Source organism: Pararge aegeria, chromosome 21 (assembly GCF_905163445.1).
Source record: "Pararge aegeria chromosome 21, ilParAegt1.1, whole genome shotgun sequence".
NCBI lineage: Eukaryota > Metazoa > Arthropoda > Insecta > Lepidoptera > Nymphalidae > Pararge > Pararge aegeria.
In genome coordinates, this window is record NC_053200.1 from 4,796,348 (window position 1) to 4,817,046 (window position 20,699).

At 36.2% G+C, this 20,699-nt stretch overlaps 1 protein-coding gene across 2 annotated transcripts in view; it reads left to right on the plus strand.

Annotated features, from left to right (window-relative positions):
- Positions 1-20,699, plus strand: part of LOC120633039 (dnaJ homolog subfamily C member 13) — a 42,484-nt gene that overhangs the window by 3,935 nt on the left and 17,850 nt on the right. Inside the window, exons 4-24 of one of the 2 annotated variants that reach the window (XM_039903082.1) lie at positions 1,140-1,275; positions 2,085-2,203; positions 3,587-3,733; positions 4,538-4,652; positions 7,950-8,122; positions 8,947-9,154; positions 9,397-9,552; positions 10,022-10,273; positions 10,849-11,031; positions 11,542-11,607; positions 12,418-12,609; positions 13,341-13,549; positions 14,129-14,288; positions 14,716-14,816; positions 15,689-15,863; positions 16,495-16,697; positions 17,612-17,732; positions 18,136-18,300; positions 18,682-18,833; positions 19,295-19,496; positions 20,239-20,427. In XM_039903082.1, coding sequence (XP_039759016.1) covers positions 1,140-1,275; positions 2,085-2,203; positions 3,587-3,733; positions 4,538-4,652; positions 7,950-8,122; positions 8,947-9,154; positions 9,397-9,552; positions 10,022-10,273; positions 10,849-11,031; positions 11,542-11,607; positions 12,418-12,609; positions 13,341-13,549; positions 14,129-14,288; positions 14,716-14,816; positions 15,689-15,863; positions 16,495-16,697; positions 17,612-17,732; positions 18,136-18,300; positions 18,682-18,833; positions 19,295-19,496; positions 20,239-20,427 — 3,424 coding nt within the window. The remainder of the gene's footprint in view (positions 1-1,139; positions 1,276-2,084; positions 2,204-3,586; positions 3,734-4,537; positions 4,653-7,949; positions 8,123-8,946; positions 9,155-9,396; positions 9,553-10,021; positions 10,274-10,848; positions 11,032-11,541; positions 11,608-12,417; positions 12,610-13,340; positions 13,550-14,128; positions 14,289-14,715; positions 14,817-15,688; positions 15,864-16,494; positions 16,698-17,611; positions 17,733-18,135; positions 18,301-18,681; positions 18,834-19,294; positions 19,497-20,238; positions 20,428-20,699) is intronic. The other variant, XM_039903084.1, reaches the window with a different exon arrangement.

Sequence of the window (20,699 nt, forward strand, 5' to 3'; positions counted from 1 at the left end):
TTACATTAGGTGCCACCAGATGTTTCCATTAAATAAATAACAGAAGCGCAAGGATTAAATGATCTTGGCATCATTTTGCATAGGCAAACAAGATGGATATATAGACTGTTGGGAACGTTGTTTTGGGTGGATTTTTGAAAACTAAAATGAACATTCTGTACTGAATGTATTTAAATGTCCTTGTAATAGTTGTTAATGTTTCGTATATTTATATAAACTAATTTTAATTAACCTGTTTAATAAGAGTAGTTTTCAAAATTATGCTTTGAACAAACTGAATGTTCAATTAAATGACTCATATATATGACCTTCAACTCAGGTTATCGCTATCTGTAATTTCCAATGTAGGAACATCATTATATTCATAACGTTTGTCCTACATTTAGTTTGTTATAACAATAGCTGAATTTCTGAAGAGTATATAAATAAATAAAAATTGATGAACTTTTATCGGCTTCCCTGGCGCAGCGGTGAGCGCTGTGGTTTTAAGTTGGAGGTCCCGGGTTCGATTCCCGGCGGGGGAAATTAGGGAATTAATTATTTCTTTCATTAATTGCTTCGGCCGTGGCTAGTTACCACACTACCGACAAGGATTTAGCGTTCCGGTATGATGTCGCGTAGAAACTGACTAGGGTTAGGTACGGGTAAAATATAACTGGCATATTCCCTAACAGGTTAGCCCGCTACCATGTTAAAATGCATCAACACTTACCACCAGGTAAGATTACAGTCAAGGGCTTACCTGTAGTGTAATAAAAAAAAAAATATGCTCATGCAATTGTACTTTGCTTCATGTATTATTTATGCTGTTGTATGCCGGTGCGAACGAATTTTGTTCCTCTTTTTGAAGTAAGAAAGAAACATAACATTTTTATTTATGTATTCTGCCACATGAATCAAAAGTAGATAAAATTAAAAAAAAAAAAATTAAACCAGGTTACAACTCCAGTAATCAATTGCACCTGTATAAGTAAAATACGAAATACAAGTGACCGCTGTCATATAAACCAATGTAATTTTTTTAAAATAAATTCCGTGTTTCCCTCTTCAAGACTATCTCGTATAAAAAAATATCTTGTCTAAAGAATTAAGACACATACATAAGTGAATTAAAAGAATGCGGTTTGTATCTTTTTCAGTGGTGATCAACATCAAACGTCCCTAAGCGAGTTCATGGTACACAAAGTGAATCCAGCTCGCCATATGGAGCCTATGCGGCGTACTCTCTGCCTCTCTGACACTTGCATACTGGAAAGGGATCCGCAGACATACTCTGTACGTTTTCTATGTTACATAGTGCATTTTGTATATGCATTCAGTGAGGGATAGTGTGGCCCAGCTGTGACAAAGCATCATCATATCAACCCATCACCGGCCCTCTACAAGGCACGAGTCTCCTCCCACAATACTCCCACATAAGGGTTTAAGGCCGTAGCCCACCACGCTGGCCCAGTGCGGATTGGTGGACTCCACAAACCTTTTAGAACATTATGTAGAACTCTCAAGTATGCATGTTTCCTCACGATGTTTTCCTTCACCGTTGAAGCGAGTGATATTTTAATTGCTTAAAACGCACATAACTCAAGAAAGTTAGAGGTGCGTGTTTGGATTCGAACTCGCGCCCTCGAAATTGAAGTCGAAGTCCTACTCACTGGGCTATCATCGCTACTTAACTGGGACTACTGAATGACTTTAACGCAAAACAGAATTAATGTCTATAGAGATCCGATAGAATGTTAAAGATATTCAAATTCAAATTCAAGATTTCTTTATTCATATAGGTCTATCACAGGCACTTATGAAGCGTTCGTAAGGGGATGGATAATTATTTTGGAAAATATTATAATAAATACAATTTATTTTGAACAATAAATTAAAGAAAAAAAAAAAATTGTAAGGAGATGGTGATAACTTTGTTCACCAACTTACACCTAAAGCTACGTGGGTTCCAAAGATATTTTGAATGAAGGGAAATGGCAGTCGGCTTTTAGGCCTTACTTTCAATTTATACTTCAAAGTCCATATTAAGACTGTCATTACACACATACAATTTCCATTATTTTATTTTTTCCTTTAAATTTCAGGTAGTGTGTCTTAGGCCACTTTGTGACGTATTCGCTCTCGTGAGAGACCCAGATCATCCACAGAAGTTCTCCATTGAATATCTAAACGGTCAGACCCGGACATATTTAGCAGGTGAAAGGTAGGTACTAAAATAAGTGCTCGAAGAACTAATATGTTAAGGTTTCAGTACATAAAAGCTGACAGCTCAGTAACAGTACTACAGTAACTGACAGTACAGTAAAGCTTCTTTCCATTCGTATAGAAAAATCGCCTGTCTTAAAATAAGAGTTGAGAGCAGTTCCAAGTTTCCAACCTAACAGATAAGGTAGTAGAAGATAATGCAAACAGACTTTGAAAAAGGATAGCAACATTTTTAGATTTGTCAATATACATTAAGATACTTGTGTGCAACAAAATTGCCACCAAAAGTATAACCAAGCCTTTTAAACTCAGAACTTTAGGTATGAAACTATGTATATGTTGACAAAGTGAATCTTGAGTACTTCTAGGTACTATAATCTATTCACTGCAATAATAACTATAATAAAAATTGCCATATGTTCGGAAGTATCTAATTTAACCAAAACAATAACTTATTTTTACAGAAATTACATGTCCTGTTGATATAAATAGAAAATTATTGTTAAACAAATTATTTCCCATGAAAACTCTCGCAGGGTGTCATAGGCATATAAGAGCTTCAATAACTCTTTGTTCCATAGCTAACAATTATTGGTTTTGGTTTTCATAACAAAAAAAAGCAAAAAAAAAAATGTTGAAGTTCAAGCGGTACAAAATTATGTTAATATAGACGTGCCGTCATATTTTTGAATTCAGCTTTGAAATCACAAAGTACTTGATATACGCAGAGATTTTAGAATATCAAGTGGTACAACATTATGTTCATATAGACGTGACGTAATATTTTCGAATTCAGCGTTTTACCTGTCATGGCGGTTCTATTTATTCAAAATTAATACCAATCTCACTTTGAATTGATATAATATTTTATTTATTTATTAAGGTCACGAACAATATACATATTCACCATATATAGTAATAAACTTGTACAATATTCTACACATTCTCTTATATGTACATTGATAACAAGTGACCATGACATTCACAAAAATAAATAATAATGACATGTAAACACAGCAAAAATAATCATAAAGATAGGAAGGAATAGGTGTTCTGTAAGTAATATCTATCTTAAGGGAGGGCTCACCGATAAAGCTTTTTTTTAAATACCGGGTAAGAGTTGTGAAATATGTCGACGCCAGGTAATAGTCGTGATATTACGTTGTATCCAGCACATATGCGGGCTATCGGGGCTTGTTTTCCAAGATGGGTCCTAGCGAAAGGTATATGAAAGGTTTTTCGTGTCGGAATTGTGCAATAATAACCTACCTTTTTCATAACACATGTTTAATATATCATGAGGTAAATACAATATTCTAGCGATTCTTAGTTACTGTTACCATGCGTATTGGACGAATGATAAGTTTTATTGTCTATGCAGGGATGCCTTATTAGCGTCGCTGGTGGACGGAGTGCGTTCGGCCGGTCAACGCGACGTGCACGTGCGTTCGTCGCGTACGCCACGCGGCTATCGTCTCGGGCCGTTGCACCACCCTGTTGACGAGGAAACAGAGTCCAACCATCTGCGGTAAGTAAGCAAATCATACCTGAATGATCAGCACATTGCCGCGCGTTTAAATGTGTATGCAAATCGAGATACGGACAGTCGCGCGATGTGGGGGATTATTTTTTTTTATTTCAATACAGTAAGCCCTCAACTGCAATCAAGATGGCAGGTATATTAAACCCATCCCCTCTTAATTGGTTTCGACGCGACATCGTACCGGAACGCTAAATCGCGTAACGGCACGTCATTGTGAGTAGGGCGGTAAATAGCCACGGCTGAAGCCTTCCAGTAGACAAATATAATGAAGGGTGGATAAGAACATACCTACCATCGGCTAAAATAAAGAAGCATAACATAACAAGAAGAACATTGATTTTATTAAATGCTATTAAATGGTTAGTCAGAATCATGCTGGCATTGACATATGGTCCTTCAAACCGGATAATGTTTTAATGAGTATATCAGTAAGTGTGTCGCTTGGGACGATTGAAAAAAAATACTTTTATAGAATTTGTATGAACTCGTTCAGATTTCATCGGGCATCTTTACTGTATAAGGGAATCCCAATCTTTAGTGTTTCGAACTAAGCGCGCTGTAAGAATAACTTACAAAGTATCAAAACTCCGAAACACTAAAATACTTTTTATAATTTTGGACTTGGAGGAATTATCAATTTTATAAATTTAAAATGCATATAATAAAAAATTTCGGAACCGACAGGATTTGAACCTGCGACAGTAATATCCTGTACGTTCCTGGCAGATAATACGAGTACGATACTCCCGAATAAATCAAAACGAAAAGAAAGTTTGGTTTTTGTCATAGGTTATTCCAAAACCCAGTGCAAGCAGGTGCAAAAGTGTTGTCGAGAGCTGAAGTGATTGAACGATTCAATGCCAATGTCGGATACAGCGGTCTCATCTATTCCGTCAGTCAAGATGTAAGTTCTTATATTTATTCCAGAAGCAGTATTGTTTTAAATAGCATTTGTAACATTCCCATAACGTATGCATTAGACTGACTTTCCATCAAGGATGGGCGAGGTAGTTAAGCAGCGGGAGAGAGTGAAGTTATGGAATTATGTGTACTTTTCCATGTGAGCAAAGATGATAATGAGGCGATTCTATTTGAGGGTTTGACTACTGAAACATATTTCTACGCTTTGTCAAGTACACACGGTGTGTCGGCGGCACGTTGTGGCGACTGTAATAATTCAATCAGTCGGTAGTCAGTAGGGGTTCGGTTAAATTAAATGGCTTTTCGATATTGGACGGTTAAAAAATCACGGTGTATAAAAACAACCAATTACAACTCGCTATGCAAATACAGCCTCACATAATTAGTTTTATCCACAACACCTCGTTTCAGAAAGTATATAAAAACCTTAATTTAGTTAAACGCTCTTCCTCGTGCGTTTAGTTAAAGTAAAAAGTTAAGGGATGTATGTGTTTGACGCATACCACCACACATCTTTTAATGGAAAGGCAGCCTAAAGCCGCGTACGCATATTACGAGGCATGCGTCAAACTGCTTGAGTTTGCCTCGCACAGCCTGTACAGCCGTTCAACATTTGACACGTAATTGCTTTCGATTAACTTCTTCATAATATCAAGATTTAAAAAAAAATCACACATACATTAATATAACAGACTAATATAACACTTATTAATAACATATTCATGCAAAAAATATGTAGATTTCTTATTTGCATGTTAGAATATTATTTTGCACTTTCGTTTGCCTTTGAGATATCAATCCAAGGATAATATTTATGGCAAGTGAAGCTAAGCTCCCAGTTGACTATTGTGAATTTCTTCATGTATATCTTTCTCTCAAAGCTTCTTATTACTTCTGTATTAAAAAAAGCCCAAATGCATTATAATTAAAAATGCTCCTCAAAATAGCCCCTGAAAAAGAGGTCTTTTTGAAAAGTCGAAAAAGATTAATTTCACATCAAAACCTATTTTAAAAATGAGCGATCGGGTAAGGATCCACGAACAAAATCGCTGCGTTAGTGGATCAGGTTTTATCATTGCAGGCCTTAGAGCTCAGATTTTCTGAGATCTCGCAAAGAGCATTATAATGTATATTTTGCCTTTATGGATCTCGAGAGTTTAAACAAGAAATACTCATGTCACAAGAACTAAGAAATAAGCATAAATTTCGCCTTGTATAAAATAATTAATAGTACACTAAAAGGAGTAAAAGTTATTTCTTAATCGAGGTCATGATCGATAGATAACCACTGTTAAAAATGTCAGGACATTAAATTGCAATGACAGTGTTACTTAGAATCTATTACAACAACCATCAAGACCAAAAATCTTGTAGACCAGTTTCTTCAAACAGTGTGTTATACTTATTAAGTTATCTTTTAAAAAAGGAGATCCGTAGAAGAAATCAAGGTAACCAAGATTGCTTACCCAGTCGCGAAACTTTCAATGTGATAGCAATCCCAGAAGATTTTAGAAGACACCATTTTGGTAGGTCCTTCGTTAAGCCTGACCGAAGACATCAAAGTAGTTTCAGGATCATGCGTCGCACAACAGTAGGCTGTAGATACATAAGGAAAATTCTTAGCAATAATCTTTATCCAGGAGTAATCGTCCTTTGACGACGTTAAGACAACGAGACTAGCTTGCAAATATGGGCTTAAAACTGAGTAGGCGGAACTAACAGTGCTTTTGGATATAAAATAAAAAAAATTACTACGTGAACATTTCCTGATTGAATGAATGAATACACGTTTTTATAGTACACATCAAAGAGTACATAAAATTGAAAAGCAATCACAAAACAGCGTTTACAATTCGGCGGCCTTTTCGCAACATCGACAGCGATCTCTTCCAGGCCAACTAATGTAAAAAAATATTATACACAAAAAATAAAATATATACACACTTCATAAAAAAATATCTTAACTATGTTTAAAGCTATACTGTTTCCATGATTCACGATTCCATTTTAAATAATCCTACTTCATAGCTACCTCATTGATATTTTACTTGGGCATGTTAATTTTATGTTGTTGCCTTGTAGGCTCGTCCCCTGTTGTGGCTGTTTCTTACGTGGGATCTTGTAAGTCCCTATAATGTTTATTATTATCTGTCCCTTGCCTTTTATGCAACACCGGTACCGGCCATAGTAAATTTTTTATAAAACAAATGATATATGCCTATTTTCCTTTTAATGGCAAAAATAGCTTTATTAACGGCTTTTTTTATGCTAATATACTTTATAGCACTAATTTATACAAATATTATCGAAAATCGGTTTTGCGGTTTTGCTTTCAATGCGTGCGTACGTGTGTTTTGCGACTATTTAAATTCAATAACAATGTCTGACAACGCAAAACATTTTCAGAATTATTCCAGATTAGTGATTCTCTCGCATTAATTTATCTATTAATAATAGGTGTTCTCATTCTGGAAACTAAATGGATGGATTTAATCTAAAGTATTTAAATACGAAAGTATCCGACTTAAAGTTATCCGTCCGTTTAATACAACTCGAAAGACATTAGGCTTGACCCGAATTTCCAAGTGTCCTTCTTTGAGCGCATGAAAAAGCGCCTAGTATTATATTATGTTAACATTTTTCTTTTAATTCATTTTTAATTTCTATTTGCCATGTAATGTTTATGTAATGTTTCGCAAACTTTTTGCTAAGCCTGGCCGGTTTTGTCATTCACCACGCCTTAGGAAATATCACGTAGATAGATTTGATATTAAAACCACACTTTTAGAAAATTGTTCTTTCACTATTATATCATCAGAAGTCTTTGCGAGTTATACAAAAAAAAAAAATCTTGGATGTTAAAATTTTAGACAATGTGTTTTAAGATTGGCTTACTACGTTTTTATAAAATGTGTATAGCATAAAATAATGCATTGTAAAGATCATTTGTATATATATATAAATATTACTTATTCTAATTTATTATGTAATTATTAATCTATATTTATTAAGCTGTGTTTTCCAACTTTTACCTAAAGCGTATTTCCGTACGATGAAATTGATGGTTGTGTATCTCTATATCAAGTGATACAATTTTGAAATAATATCTTGAAATATAATCATTGAAGAAATTTTAGCCGAACAACCAAAATTAATTATGAATTAAAAAACCAAAATCTACACTCGTATTAGTTTGTCTTATAGCTTAACAATATCAAATGATGAAAAAGTGGTTCAAAAATGGACCGTAATGTCGTTATAAATAGTGTCTATTTTCCAGCGTCTGTTCGCTGAAAACAAGGAGAAGTTAATAACTGGTGCGTTGACAGCTATCATGAGCAGTTGTCCATCAGGCTCCAATCTGCCGCTGCGTGAACTGGAGGCGCAGTTTCACGCTCTGAGGCGACTGTGCGCGAGCAAAGTGGGATTCGCCGCCTTTACCGCTCTTTCAGGGTAATGTTATAAGGAATTTACACATTTTGAACCCTTGACACCAGTGGCTTGCACCCCTGGCAGTGTTAAAAGTATTTTTTAATACAATAAATATAATATCGATAGGTACGTTACGAAACATCTCGATGCGGATCACGAGAGGGTGGTCACTTCCGATTATCCGGTACCTCGGCAGTACAAGAAAAAAATAAATAAAGAAACACTCATTTTGGACTCAATTTAGTTGCAAATGTACCAAACTATAATGCTGATGCACTTTCTATACAATGCAAGAAATAAGGAATATCTAAGTCAGTCGACCAGAAATGACACTTTAGTTTCACACCTTTGTGCTACCGGATTACATGAATCTTAATTTGTTCAACAATATAGAAGCCAATTTGTCTGAATTTCGCCAGTTTTTTTAATCTTTAATCAAATAAGTTGAATATATAATTAATACAATTCTTGATACATCAAAATTAATGATTTCTTGGAATACCATTTTTACGGTCGCTGTCACTGCTCTCCTGTGATGTTACAACTCTGCAGATCCTACGTCGCGAAAGAGTGTGGCGAATAGTAAAACAAAAAAAAAAATCAGAAATTTCAACTTCCTAATTTAACAATGTACAAAATGTGCAAAAAACTTGCACAGTCTTCAAATTAAAAAACATAGTGAAAACTTTTTCAACGTCATGTTTGGGTAACGTATGCCGCGTCTTATCATGACATTTTTACAGATACATTATGAGATAACATAATAAATACCTTTTTTATCTTAAAGATGAGCGTTTTTATTCAACTAATGAAAAACACCTACATACTACATTGGTATAAATCAGGTTTCGAGAATGGATGGGCAGCGCCGTAGTGAGTGCGTTGAGGAGGGAATGTAGTGCGTGCTCACACGCGGCCTTGGACGCACTGTGTGCGTTACTGCAACCAATGCACGCGGAACCCGACTTGCGGCAGGAACAACTTAATAAAGCCAGCATGCTGGCGTCGCAGACATTTCTTGAGGGCTTGCTGTCAATGTGGGCGACACATGTTGTGAGTACAAAAGCTATTTGTTTTAACTTAAATTAATCCAACTTCTCCTAGCTCCAACCATTTTCAGTCCATGGACCTGTCATTCCAATCTCTATCCCTACCCCAATCTTTCTAATTTTTGTCTGATACATATTTTAGTATCAGAGAAACATTTTAATCGGATATCATTAGACAGAGATCTTAAATACTCTAAACTCAGGCGTTGAAATGAAAAATGAGGTAACTATAATTTCTTGCTCCAGACAGCGGGCAGTGGTGCGTTAGTGGTGGCAGCCATGTTGGATTTTCTCACATTCGCGCTCTGCGTGCCTTACAGTGAGACCACAGACGGAAAACAGTTTGACCAGCTACTCGAAATGGTGGCCGGTAGAGGTCGTATCATCTTCAAACTTTTTGAGGTATGTCTCATTTTAACTATGATTCTGTATTTTATTATTGCATGTGACACTGCCACACAATAAAACACGGCTGTAAGTTAAAACCTGTTCCAATATTTTTATAATCAAATAAATAATGAATTTTTTTAAATTGAGGTATTCACATGAAACTATATTGGATTTTTTTTTATATATTAAACACCTTCATATTTAATGTTAAACAACCATAAATAAAAAAAATCCTAATCCTAACTTATGTTGTAAATTTAAGTGTTTGTTTATTTGTTTTTCCTTCCTTCACGCCCTATTTAAGCAACCAATCAATTTGATTTTATCGTAACAAAACAAACGGCTACAGCTAGGATTTATATAAACTTAAGAAAAATATCACCTGTGTAATAACTAACTAATCATAAAAATATAATAATGTTTCACGTTTTAAAGCATTAATTTTTATTTTAACTATTAGTTTATGTGTTTGTTTGTCTAGCATCCATCAGCGGCTATCGTAAAGGGCGCGGGTTTAGTGGCTCGCGCACTAGTTGAGGAAGGTAGCGGCGGTGTAGGCGCTAAAGTGCAAGCTCTGGCCTTGGCAGAAGCCGCCTTACCAAGACATTTACTCCACGCGTTATACACTACTGCGGCGCCAGCGAGAATGCAGCGACGGCATTTAGCTAGACATCTGGTCGCACTTTGGTTGGTGGAACACGGGCCAGCTAGTGATCTACTACGAAGAATTATGGTCAGTTGTTTCGACGTTTGACATTTTGTACACTCAAAGATAGATATTAGACACTAAAAATGCAGGAGATTAAGCATATTCGTAGATCATGGCAGACCATAATAGTTAGTTATCGCATCATCAGAAGTGGGATATCGATCGGTGGGATTTTTTGGCTTTAGTTTCTTTGAACACGGGCATATAATCTATACTGCTGGATTGTAGTATATCTTTTTCATTATCATTTAACAATCTATATTAAGTTACTGGTTTAAAAATTTGACAATTTTGAATTTTTAAAAATTTTGACATAAAAAATTTATTTATTCACATATCATAAAATAGATAAGGCGGAGGCCTTCTGTTAAGTTTAAAACCTGTGCCAGAAGATCTCAATTTGCAATTATTGGAGGTTTATGTAATTATAAAATAAAATGATGATAAATCGTTCTAATTCATTTAATATGCCGCATGAGTGTAAAGATTTTTAGATTCTATTAATAGTAGAGGAAATATGATCCGCTAGCACGCACCACTTGGTGTACATTTTGCTTCCATATGTATAATTCAATGTTGACATTTGTTATTTCTTCTAGCCATCAGGTCTATTAGCGTTTTTGGAATCTGTGGAGGCTCCACCAGCAGCCGCTTTGGAAGCGGAGCGTGTAGAGGAACGCGATAACTTGTTGTTAGCGCAAGCACAGGCTTCGAATAGGCCGCGAGCTCCTCACTGGGAGGCCCTGGAACGACAGGTCAAATATGTAGAGAAACATATAGAGGTGAAGATCTGACTTTTTATTAAGATTTTGTGATCTTTTCTGATTTTTTTGTGAGCTTCAGTGTTCTGACGTATCCACGCTATTTTCCAAATTAAAACTGATTCTGATATCTCTAATATAATTTGTGTTAACACAGATGGCATATGTTTGATAGATTTTATGACGTTAATTTTCCCACTTATGATATTTGGTTATCCCGAAAGATATGAAAATTCTGCGTCGTTATATTTTAATTGCGAATCAAATTGCATTCAACTAATCTGTTTTCTGTGGAATATCGTAGATATTTTATAATGTTAGTCTGGAAACTTCGAGTTTCTTGTTATCGAAATCCGTATGTTAAACCACCACCAAGCTGCACTGGGCCAGCGTGGTGGACTAGGGCCTAGGGTTTAACCCTTTTCATTGGGAGGAGAACTGTGCCTAGTAGTTGGCCGGCAATTATATGATGATGAAGTAGTAAACATATGGGAAGCAAGCTCCTTAATAATAATACTTCGATTGTAACAGGAATCAAGATGGAATGTAAATGGAATGGAATCGGAACCTCGTATTCCGAGTCTTAGTGTCACAATGGTACCAATTATTTGATAACTTTTAAATACAATGTATTCATAACATAATAAAACATTTGTCCCTAAATGCTCGTAATCGTTTAGTACGCATCGAAAGTAAAATATTCGCCCGTATCATGTGGACAATAGCAATCTCTGGAGGATAGTGCGTCTATTTAAAACCCTGTCATAAGTACCAAAATAATCGACATTGCTAGTACCATTCTTAGTTTTATTAGAGCGCTCCGTAACGTACCGTTAAATATTGCCTTAATCTTTATTTCGATAGCTAAACTAGCTAGTTTATGTAATAATAGACAAGTGCCTAACTTTTAACATACCTGCTGCCAGAACTATTCCAAAATGTTGTCAACTTGTTGTCTCGGTACAAACCACGGATATAAACGCATTATTTGACAGCGACAGTTGTTAATAAAGTTTATATTTTTATTCCACTACAAGTTTTGCAAAGATTGCAGTCAAAGGCTACTTGACTTAGTGTAGATGCAGCCTGAGGTGGTTCAGGCTAACCTGTTAGGGGTATGGCAGTTATGTTAAGCCCATACCACCAATTGGTTTCTACACAATGTCTTAATGGAACGCTAAATACCTTTGAATCTTTTCGGAAGGATGGTAACCAGTCACAGCCTCAGAAAAAACTTCTGCTCTCACTTTGTTTCTGTCTCAAAATGATTGACGCCTTTTTGGCAATGTATGTGTGACGCTGTTATAATAACTCTCACTTGTAACGGAATGAAGTATAGGCTATAGTGGTAATAATAAAGGTCAGTGTACATATCCAATCATATGATTTACTTTTAAACATTTTCAGCATTACGCATCACTGGCCCTCCAACACTGGGCGCAACGCACTCGAGGTACAGATACCCGGAAAGAGGTACGAGATCGCCCAGTCGTGTTGAGGAGAAGAAGAGAGCGGGTTAAGTCTACCGCAAACTGGCCTATGTTCTATTATCAGTTTCATCGAGACCACGCGCTGCCTAATCTTATTTGGAATCATACTGTAAGAATCTTGACAATGTTTTAACACTTTCCAATAGGTTCCTTATTCGAATCAAATCTTTAAGAAACATAAAATTTATATTAAGTTACAAATCAATTAACAAAATTCGGTTGTAAGAAAGAGAAAGCAACAAATGTTGATTGGGGGCTATACACATTTTAGTGATAACAAGCAAGACCGACAGACGGCTCAATGAGCTTTCCGGGACATGGAAGTGATGATACTAAGAGTCTGATAACGAAGAAAGTTAAAAAAATAATTTATGAACCTATCCAGTAGGAAGTCAACGATTAGATTAGATAGTAGATAATCTTAGTCGTACATGCTAACGAGGCAGCTAAATTCGGTTGTACATGTATCTGAATCTGTATGGGATAGATGGTTAAACTAATATAATGAATAACAAAAAGTACATAAAAAAGAGAAGTAGATGTATCAAAACAGCGTATACAATTACTAAATAGATGATAGAGTCACTACAAACGGACTGACTTGACGTTTCAAAAGTACTTATTAATTAGGCCTACTTGAAATAGTATACAAGGTGTAAGTATAGTCAATTTAAATTGTGCAATTTACAATCAGTCACACAATGGCATGCAATGGTTTACATTAAATTTTACCATAGTAAACAATATTTTTTGTCAAACTTATTACATGTTATAGTGTAGGAATATACATAATACATAGTGATCGATGATCTAACTGAATGGGAATAAAAATTTACATAGACTCGAGAAGAGTTACGCAACGCCCTCGAGAATGAGTTACGCGCATTCGCAATGGACCGTGAGGTGGCGGGCGGTGCGCTAACTTCGTGGAACCACGCTGAACTCGAGGTGCACTATCAGTGTTTGCAGAATGAAGTCAAAATCGGCGATTACTACTTAAGGATTCTTCTCGAACAGAAGGATAATGATGACAGTCCAATACGAAAATCGTGAGTACATACTTTAAGGTAATGTAAGTGTTTTAAAGGTATTTAAAATGTGTTTGAACCTAGTATGACACTAGGTTCAAACACATTTTAAATAATGTATTCCACAGAATTAAGAACATACAGAAATCGTGTACACGACTAATATTGAAGCATCAAAAACTACTCCACGTTAGTAGTGTTTCTGGAACATCATTTAGCAGTAATTATGTTACCTCGTATGTTCTAAACATGCAAATAAAATATCATGTGGGTAATGGTGTATAAAATTATCGTGAGGAAACGTGCATGCCTGAGAGTTCATAGTTACTACACTTGGCCTACACTTGGTCAGCGTGTTGCACTATGGGTTCAACACTTCTTATGCTGAGAAAACATCCTGTAGTAGGCCGGTAATGAGTTGATTATGATGATCAGTCTACATAAAGAACCGGTTGACTAGGCCTATACATATCTCCTCTCCCATAGGAGAAAGGGATATGAACATAAATAAAACCTTCTACTCTCTAATGTGTCCTTGCGGGCTGTCATATTGATGCGTTCAAAATCAATATATTAAGTAATCCAAGTTAACATTTTCAGGTACGAATTCTTCAATGACCTATACCACAGATTCCTGTCGACTCCAAAAGTTGAAATGAAATGTATGTGCCTACAAGCGATGACTATTGTCTACGGTCGATATTACGAGGACATTGGACCTTTTGCGGATACAAAATACATTGTGCAAATGTTAGATAGAGTAAGCATTTATATTTGCAATTTTAGGGTACGGTAACGGTACGTAAGTACGTACGTACATACGTACCGAATAAAATGATATTTGACCCAATCGCGGACGGTTTATAGACTTATTCTGATATCACGTAGGTAAACAAAAATGTACAAGATTTATATCTATATATAAATGAAAAATGGCCGGTTGTTACGCATTCAAGTTATATGTATGTTTCACGATTTTAAAATGCGTGAAATTTGTTGCTGCGAGTTGGGCATTCCCACTTACCTGCTGACAGTAAGATTGTAAAAGTAAAAAAAACTGAATACGTCTTGTGAACTATTTCCGGAGTTTATTAAAGGGATATGTTTTATAGTTCGAAAACCGGTCAGCAGAAGTACGCACGTTATATGCTTTCTTGGAATGGCAATAATTGTTGTTATTGTTACAGACATGCGACAAAATGGAAAGAGACAGACTTGTACAGTTTTTAGCAAAATTAATTTTACACAAGAAGAATGTTAGCGAAATATTAGAATGGAATGGTATAAGGTATGTAACATTATAATTAAATTTTTAGTTGTACCTATTTTTAACTGGCATTGTTTTTAATTTCCAAATTTAAGTTAAGATTAAATTTTATGGTCCTAAGTAAGATTCATACTTTCTGAGGGATCGTAGTTCATAACCTTAAGGGTTGGATCAGCGTGACGAGCGTGTAACCTCGCCAGGAGTTGGGCCCAACTTTATAAGTGGGAATGGGAAACGTCGACCGCGGAGTGCCCCATGTGAGGGAAGAAAGATTTAGGACAACGCTACTATTGGCATGACTGCAAATGTAATTTCATACAATTTTATAGTGATAACTATGCCCTATTAGTCAAAACTTGTTGACAACAAAATCTACGCGGGATTTCCTTGAGTCTGATCTCGCGGGGCGTTAGACCAAGAAATTTCACCGGTCGATATAAAAGTTATGCATTTTAGAAATTTCTCGGAATTGGCCGCTCAATAATAATAGATTATGCCCGCATTCGCATGCCGAGGTCACATTATTTTTTATTTTTGGTATACTTAAAAACATAACAGCAGATAAATTAAAGCGAACACTTTCTATTTTTATGAGATATAAAATTTACTACATTATAACAAGTAAAAGCCTCTCCTAACGGAGGGGTTTTCCCATAATCACCACACTGGGCAGATGGACTGGTAATCGCAGTACCACAGAGGACGCAGTTGTCGGTTCTTCGTTACGTTTCATTAGTCAGCTCGTACGACATCCACTTTAAGAGGAGGGTTGGTGACTCCTATATTCTTATCTGCTGCCACCATACGGCACTTATCTTCGATTAGGTTCTTCGAATACTCAAAAAGTTTATTATATCTATTTTATATGGCATTTTGTTGATATCTGTTAATAGAATACTCGTAGACCTCATGACACTAGCGCATTTGCACACGTCGCGTGCGATGGTGCCGACGCAGACTAACGTCATAGAAGGGCCCGCGCAGACGGGCGACGGCGACCGCGAATGGTACTATAATGTTGAGACTGGTGACAAAGTTCAGAGGAAAGGACCTGTCAGCTTTCAGCAGGTGAGACATGCTTTTGTTTTTGAGTAAATCAATTCCTTTAAATTTATATTGAAATGGATCTTATGCGTATTGTTTTAAAGCTCAAATTTGCCAGTAATTCTTCAACTAGGGCTTTTGGCATAATATTTTTTTAAAATAAAAATCGGAAGTACGGGATTTGCGACTCTAATAACAATAATTAAGGTAAATTTTAGTTTGGCGCTATAGTTTCATATACCGCCCGTACCGTTCGTATATACGAAAACGAATTCTCGATTGCGAGAGAGCAAATCTTGTACTAAGGCTACAGTGAATGAAGGACTACCACCCTGGTGCAGCGGTAAACGCTTTTGTTTTAAGTGGGTGGGTGTGGTCGCGGGTTCCATCCCATGCAATGGCGATTTGGGAATTTACAATTTCGAAATTGTCTCTGGTCCTGTTTGGTTATAGCGATTTAGCGTTCCGGTACAATCTCACCGGTAGTAAGCGCATCATTACTTAATAGCAGTCAAGGGTTAACTTGTAGTGAAATAAAAAAAAAACTTAACAATTTCTGACCCGACGCGGGATTTGTACCCTCGTGATCAGTATAGTATATATAGTATACTGATCGTAGTAGTATTAATAACTTGTATTGAAAATAATGTTTTAGCTAAAAGACCTATACAAAACCGGGGAAATAAACAATAAAACGAAGTGCTGGGCCAACAGTATGGAAGGCTGGCGTGCTTTAGGAGGCATAGCACAATTAAGGTGGAGTTTAGTGGCAAGAGGGACTCCCGCACTCACGGAAACAGAGCTAGCTGCTACCATATTGGATCTACTTATAACTTGTGCTCGGTATTATCCTAGCAGGTAGGTATTGAGCCTTTATTGCTTTACCTATGAATATACTACGACAATACACACATCGCCATCTAGCCCCAAAGTAAGCGTAGCTTGCCTATACCCTAACCTATGCTCGTTAAAATAATCATTAATATCAAGTAGGCTTACTCTATAAGCGAATGCCTAAAGATTTAGGCGATGCCCATTAAAAAACACGTTTCATCTACTCTTAGGTGATAACTATTGGTGAAAGTTGTAATACCTAGGAATAGCCTTAGATTAGGCGTTAATTAATTAGGTATTGCCTTGTTCGTCGTTAGTGAAACGGGCATTAAGCTTAACGTCAAGTCTGTCTGTTGTAGTGACTCTACCACCTTGAGTTATTGTTTCGGTGTAAACTCGCGATTTTGTTCTCATCCGGCTCGAAGGACCATATTCTTTCATATTAATTTAATATGAATGAATGAATGAATGAATGAATGCACTTTTATTGTACACCAAAGAAAAAAAGTAGTTAGAGAGACATAAATACATAGCAAGAGAGTACAATTTGGTTACAATTTGAGAGTTAATATCTTCAATTTTCATTCTAATTATATATAGTTAGGGAAACCACCAATTTGATACGAAAAATTCTTCAAATGTATTTGTGGGTATGGATTGAGGAATGCTCTGCCTTCCAAATTTCTTGTATTCGATAAAGTTCCTTTAAACATAAAGTACAGAGCCATATCAAATGACGTCCTTTAAACGACTTTATCATTTCTTTCTCTAAGGCATAGTAAAGCACGTGTACGCCTGTGCCGAAGTTTGTGTTTTATAAATTAATTGTTTGATTTGTATACTTTTTGGTCGTCATCTTAAGTTTTTCCTTTTATTGCTCCTTGTTACGTTAAGTCTGAAAATATAATCGTTTCAAGTATTATGTTGATTATTCGTAGAGATGAGGAAGACGCAATAATAAGACCTTTGCCCCGAGTTAAGAGGACGCTCTCCGAGCCAGCTTGCCTAGCACACGTAGTCCAGTTACTATTGACTTTTGACCCCATACTTGTTGAAAAGGTAACCTAGAATGAATAGATGAATAAAGTACGGCCAGCCTGAAACATATTTAATATATTGACATAAACTACGATGTGATTGCTTTGTTTCTTTTTGTTTGATTGTTATTACAGTAACGATGTAATCTTTCTTAACCCTGAAACGTCAACGTTTGACCCAACGTACGCCGTTCCCGTTGAACCTTTCAAGGTCAAAAACCGTTAAGAATTTATGTATATGCAAAATAATACATGCCAAATAATATTGAAAAATGAAAGATGAATAACAAATTACAGTTGGTTATAGAATTAGACCCATAGGTTCATGAACTGTGTCGATTCTCGTTGGCCGTACTTCAGTTTAGTTTAATTACATTTAGTCCCAATTTCACCATAAAAGTATCAATTAAAGGAATAATTTTCAGGTGGCGACGTTACTATACGAAGTAATGCAAGATAACCCGGAGATATCCAAATTGTATTTGACTGGAGTATTCTACTTTATGTTGTTGTACACTGGATCGAATTTGTTACCGATTGCGAGGTTTTTAAGGCTGACACATATGAACCAAGCATTTAGGGCAGATCAGGTGTGTATTTGCCACAATTAAAAAAAAGGAAAGGGTGTGCCTAACTGGTCCTTAATAACCTTACGATTTTTTTATGATAATATAATATCCATTTTCCACTTTTTTATCGGTTACACACGCTCAGGTTGCCTTTAAAAGATCACTATTAGTAATAAGGCCGCCTTTGCACCCTAACACTAAGTACTATTACCGTTTTCCTTGTGTTTTCCCTATTGTATTGAGTGTTATTATTAAAAATTCCTTGATAAAATATATCAAAATTGTACATATTATATGTTGTTGAACTATCTATATCTATAGTGTGACTATCTTAGCGAGAATCAATCTGTGTTAAAGAAATTATGTGGGAAGTGGGAGTTTATGTTTTTTGATATTTTGCAGTCTAGTTCGGATATTATGCAGAGGTCTATACTGGGCCAATTGTTGCCGGAAGCAATGGTGTGCTATTTAGAAAATCACGGCTCGGACAAGTTTGCGCAAATCTTTCTTGGAGAGTGGGATACGCCTGAGGCCATATGGAACTCTGAAATGAGGTATACAAACCATATAATGTTATTTTATACAGTTATTGACTTAATAAATAAATAATTCATACACCAACAATGATGTAAAAGTCCATATTGCAAAAACCGTATCTGTCGAGAAACTGGCAAGAAAAATATTTCGATCTTAGAGTTATTTTTTTAATTTATATATTTCCATATACCTATTGAATTTATGCGACATAATAAACTAAAATTTATGCATTAACAATTGAAATTAATAATCAAACTGATCCAATATCTTGAGATGAGAAATTAAAACTCCCAATATAGCCCTCTCCATAGCTCGTCGAGTTACCTTGAATTTGTAGATCAGTCCATTTGTATGCGTGCACGTTTCAGCGCCATAAGTGAGGGACACACTGGTTGAAAACTTTAGTTTCTAAGCGCTGGGGTATTAACGATGAGAAGACTTGCCTGAGCAGAGCGTCAAACGAATAATTTATTTTCAGACGCATGCTGATAATGAAAGTGTCGGCTCATATCGGCGAGTTTACACCTCGATTGCGAGCCCACATAGCTGCGCGGTACCCCTACTTGGCCATACCGGCAGTACTCTACCCACAGTTGCTCAATGAGCTGTTCTGCAACATGTTCTACCTGCGGCATCTGTGCGATACCCAGCGATTCCCCGACTGGCCCATACCGGATCCGGTAGTTATTGTTTTTGATTTGTTTGGATATACAGATAACATTCACAAAAAGCAAATCGCGGTCCGTATCTCATCATACTGTTATTATAAAGGCGAAAGTCGGTATTTAATTGTGTATGTTTGTTACTGCTTTAAGCCGCAACGGAATTAATTTTACTGTAATATAATGGTTAACCACGATTACGCTTTCTCCATTTCAACCCCAAAGTCCATAGTTCCGCACGATTTTTAAAAAACTTAATTTCAAGCCGATGAGCTTTAACTATAGCTATAGTTTGAATAACAAACTTCCTGGAAGTAAGATATATACAAGTACGCACGCAGTACTCCCCGCGGTGAATAACTCTGTAAACAGTGTACAAAATTAGAGCGCAGATAGTTTCAAATATTTTCGAGATAGATATTAATAGAAAATCTATCATATTACCTTGAGTAAGTCTTTAGTGAGTCTTTGAGTGCACCATCTTTTGTTGAAGGGGAAAATAACCTAAACACGTAAAAACATAGCATTCTGGAATCGGAAATAAAATAGACATTAGAGAAATCTTTATTCCAATAGTCTCGAGTAAAGCACAGTTTGCATAAGCAGTAGACAAACATTTTATCTCCCAATCCCCAAGCTCGGAGAGTATAATGTAAAAGCATAAGCTCAAACTTTAGAACACGACTTGTATTATAAAAAAAGCTAAATTTATTTTGTGCGTCTTTTTGGACAGATTTATAATGCGCATACGCATGTTTAGGTAGGTCTTTTGAAAGACGTGCTAGAGGCGTGGCGTCGCGAAGTTGACAAGAAACCTGCTTCAATGACAGCCGAGCAGGCCTACATAGCACTAGGGCTTGAGCCGGGGACACATGACGAGGCAGCAGTACGCAAGGCCTATTACCGCCTAGCCCAGCAGTTCCATCCTGATAAGAATCCTGAAGGACGGGTAAGTAATTTTCTAATCCTATCAATTTTTGCTGATTTCTATATCTAGTTTAGACAGGCCTTGATGATCACAGAGCAGTTGTTGGTCTCGTTAATGCTTGAATCTGGATGACATTATTAAAAAGTACAGAAGACCCATTATAATATTTGCGTTGTAAGATGATTTAGCGTAATAATTGCATAAATCATATGGGCTTGTTCATTCATTGAGACGATTGCCGCTCAAATTTTATGAAAAGTTCCAGTTTTACCTCTAGAACCGACCTACATCTT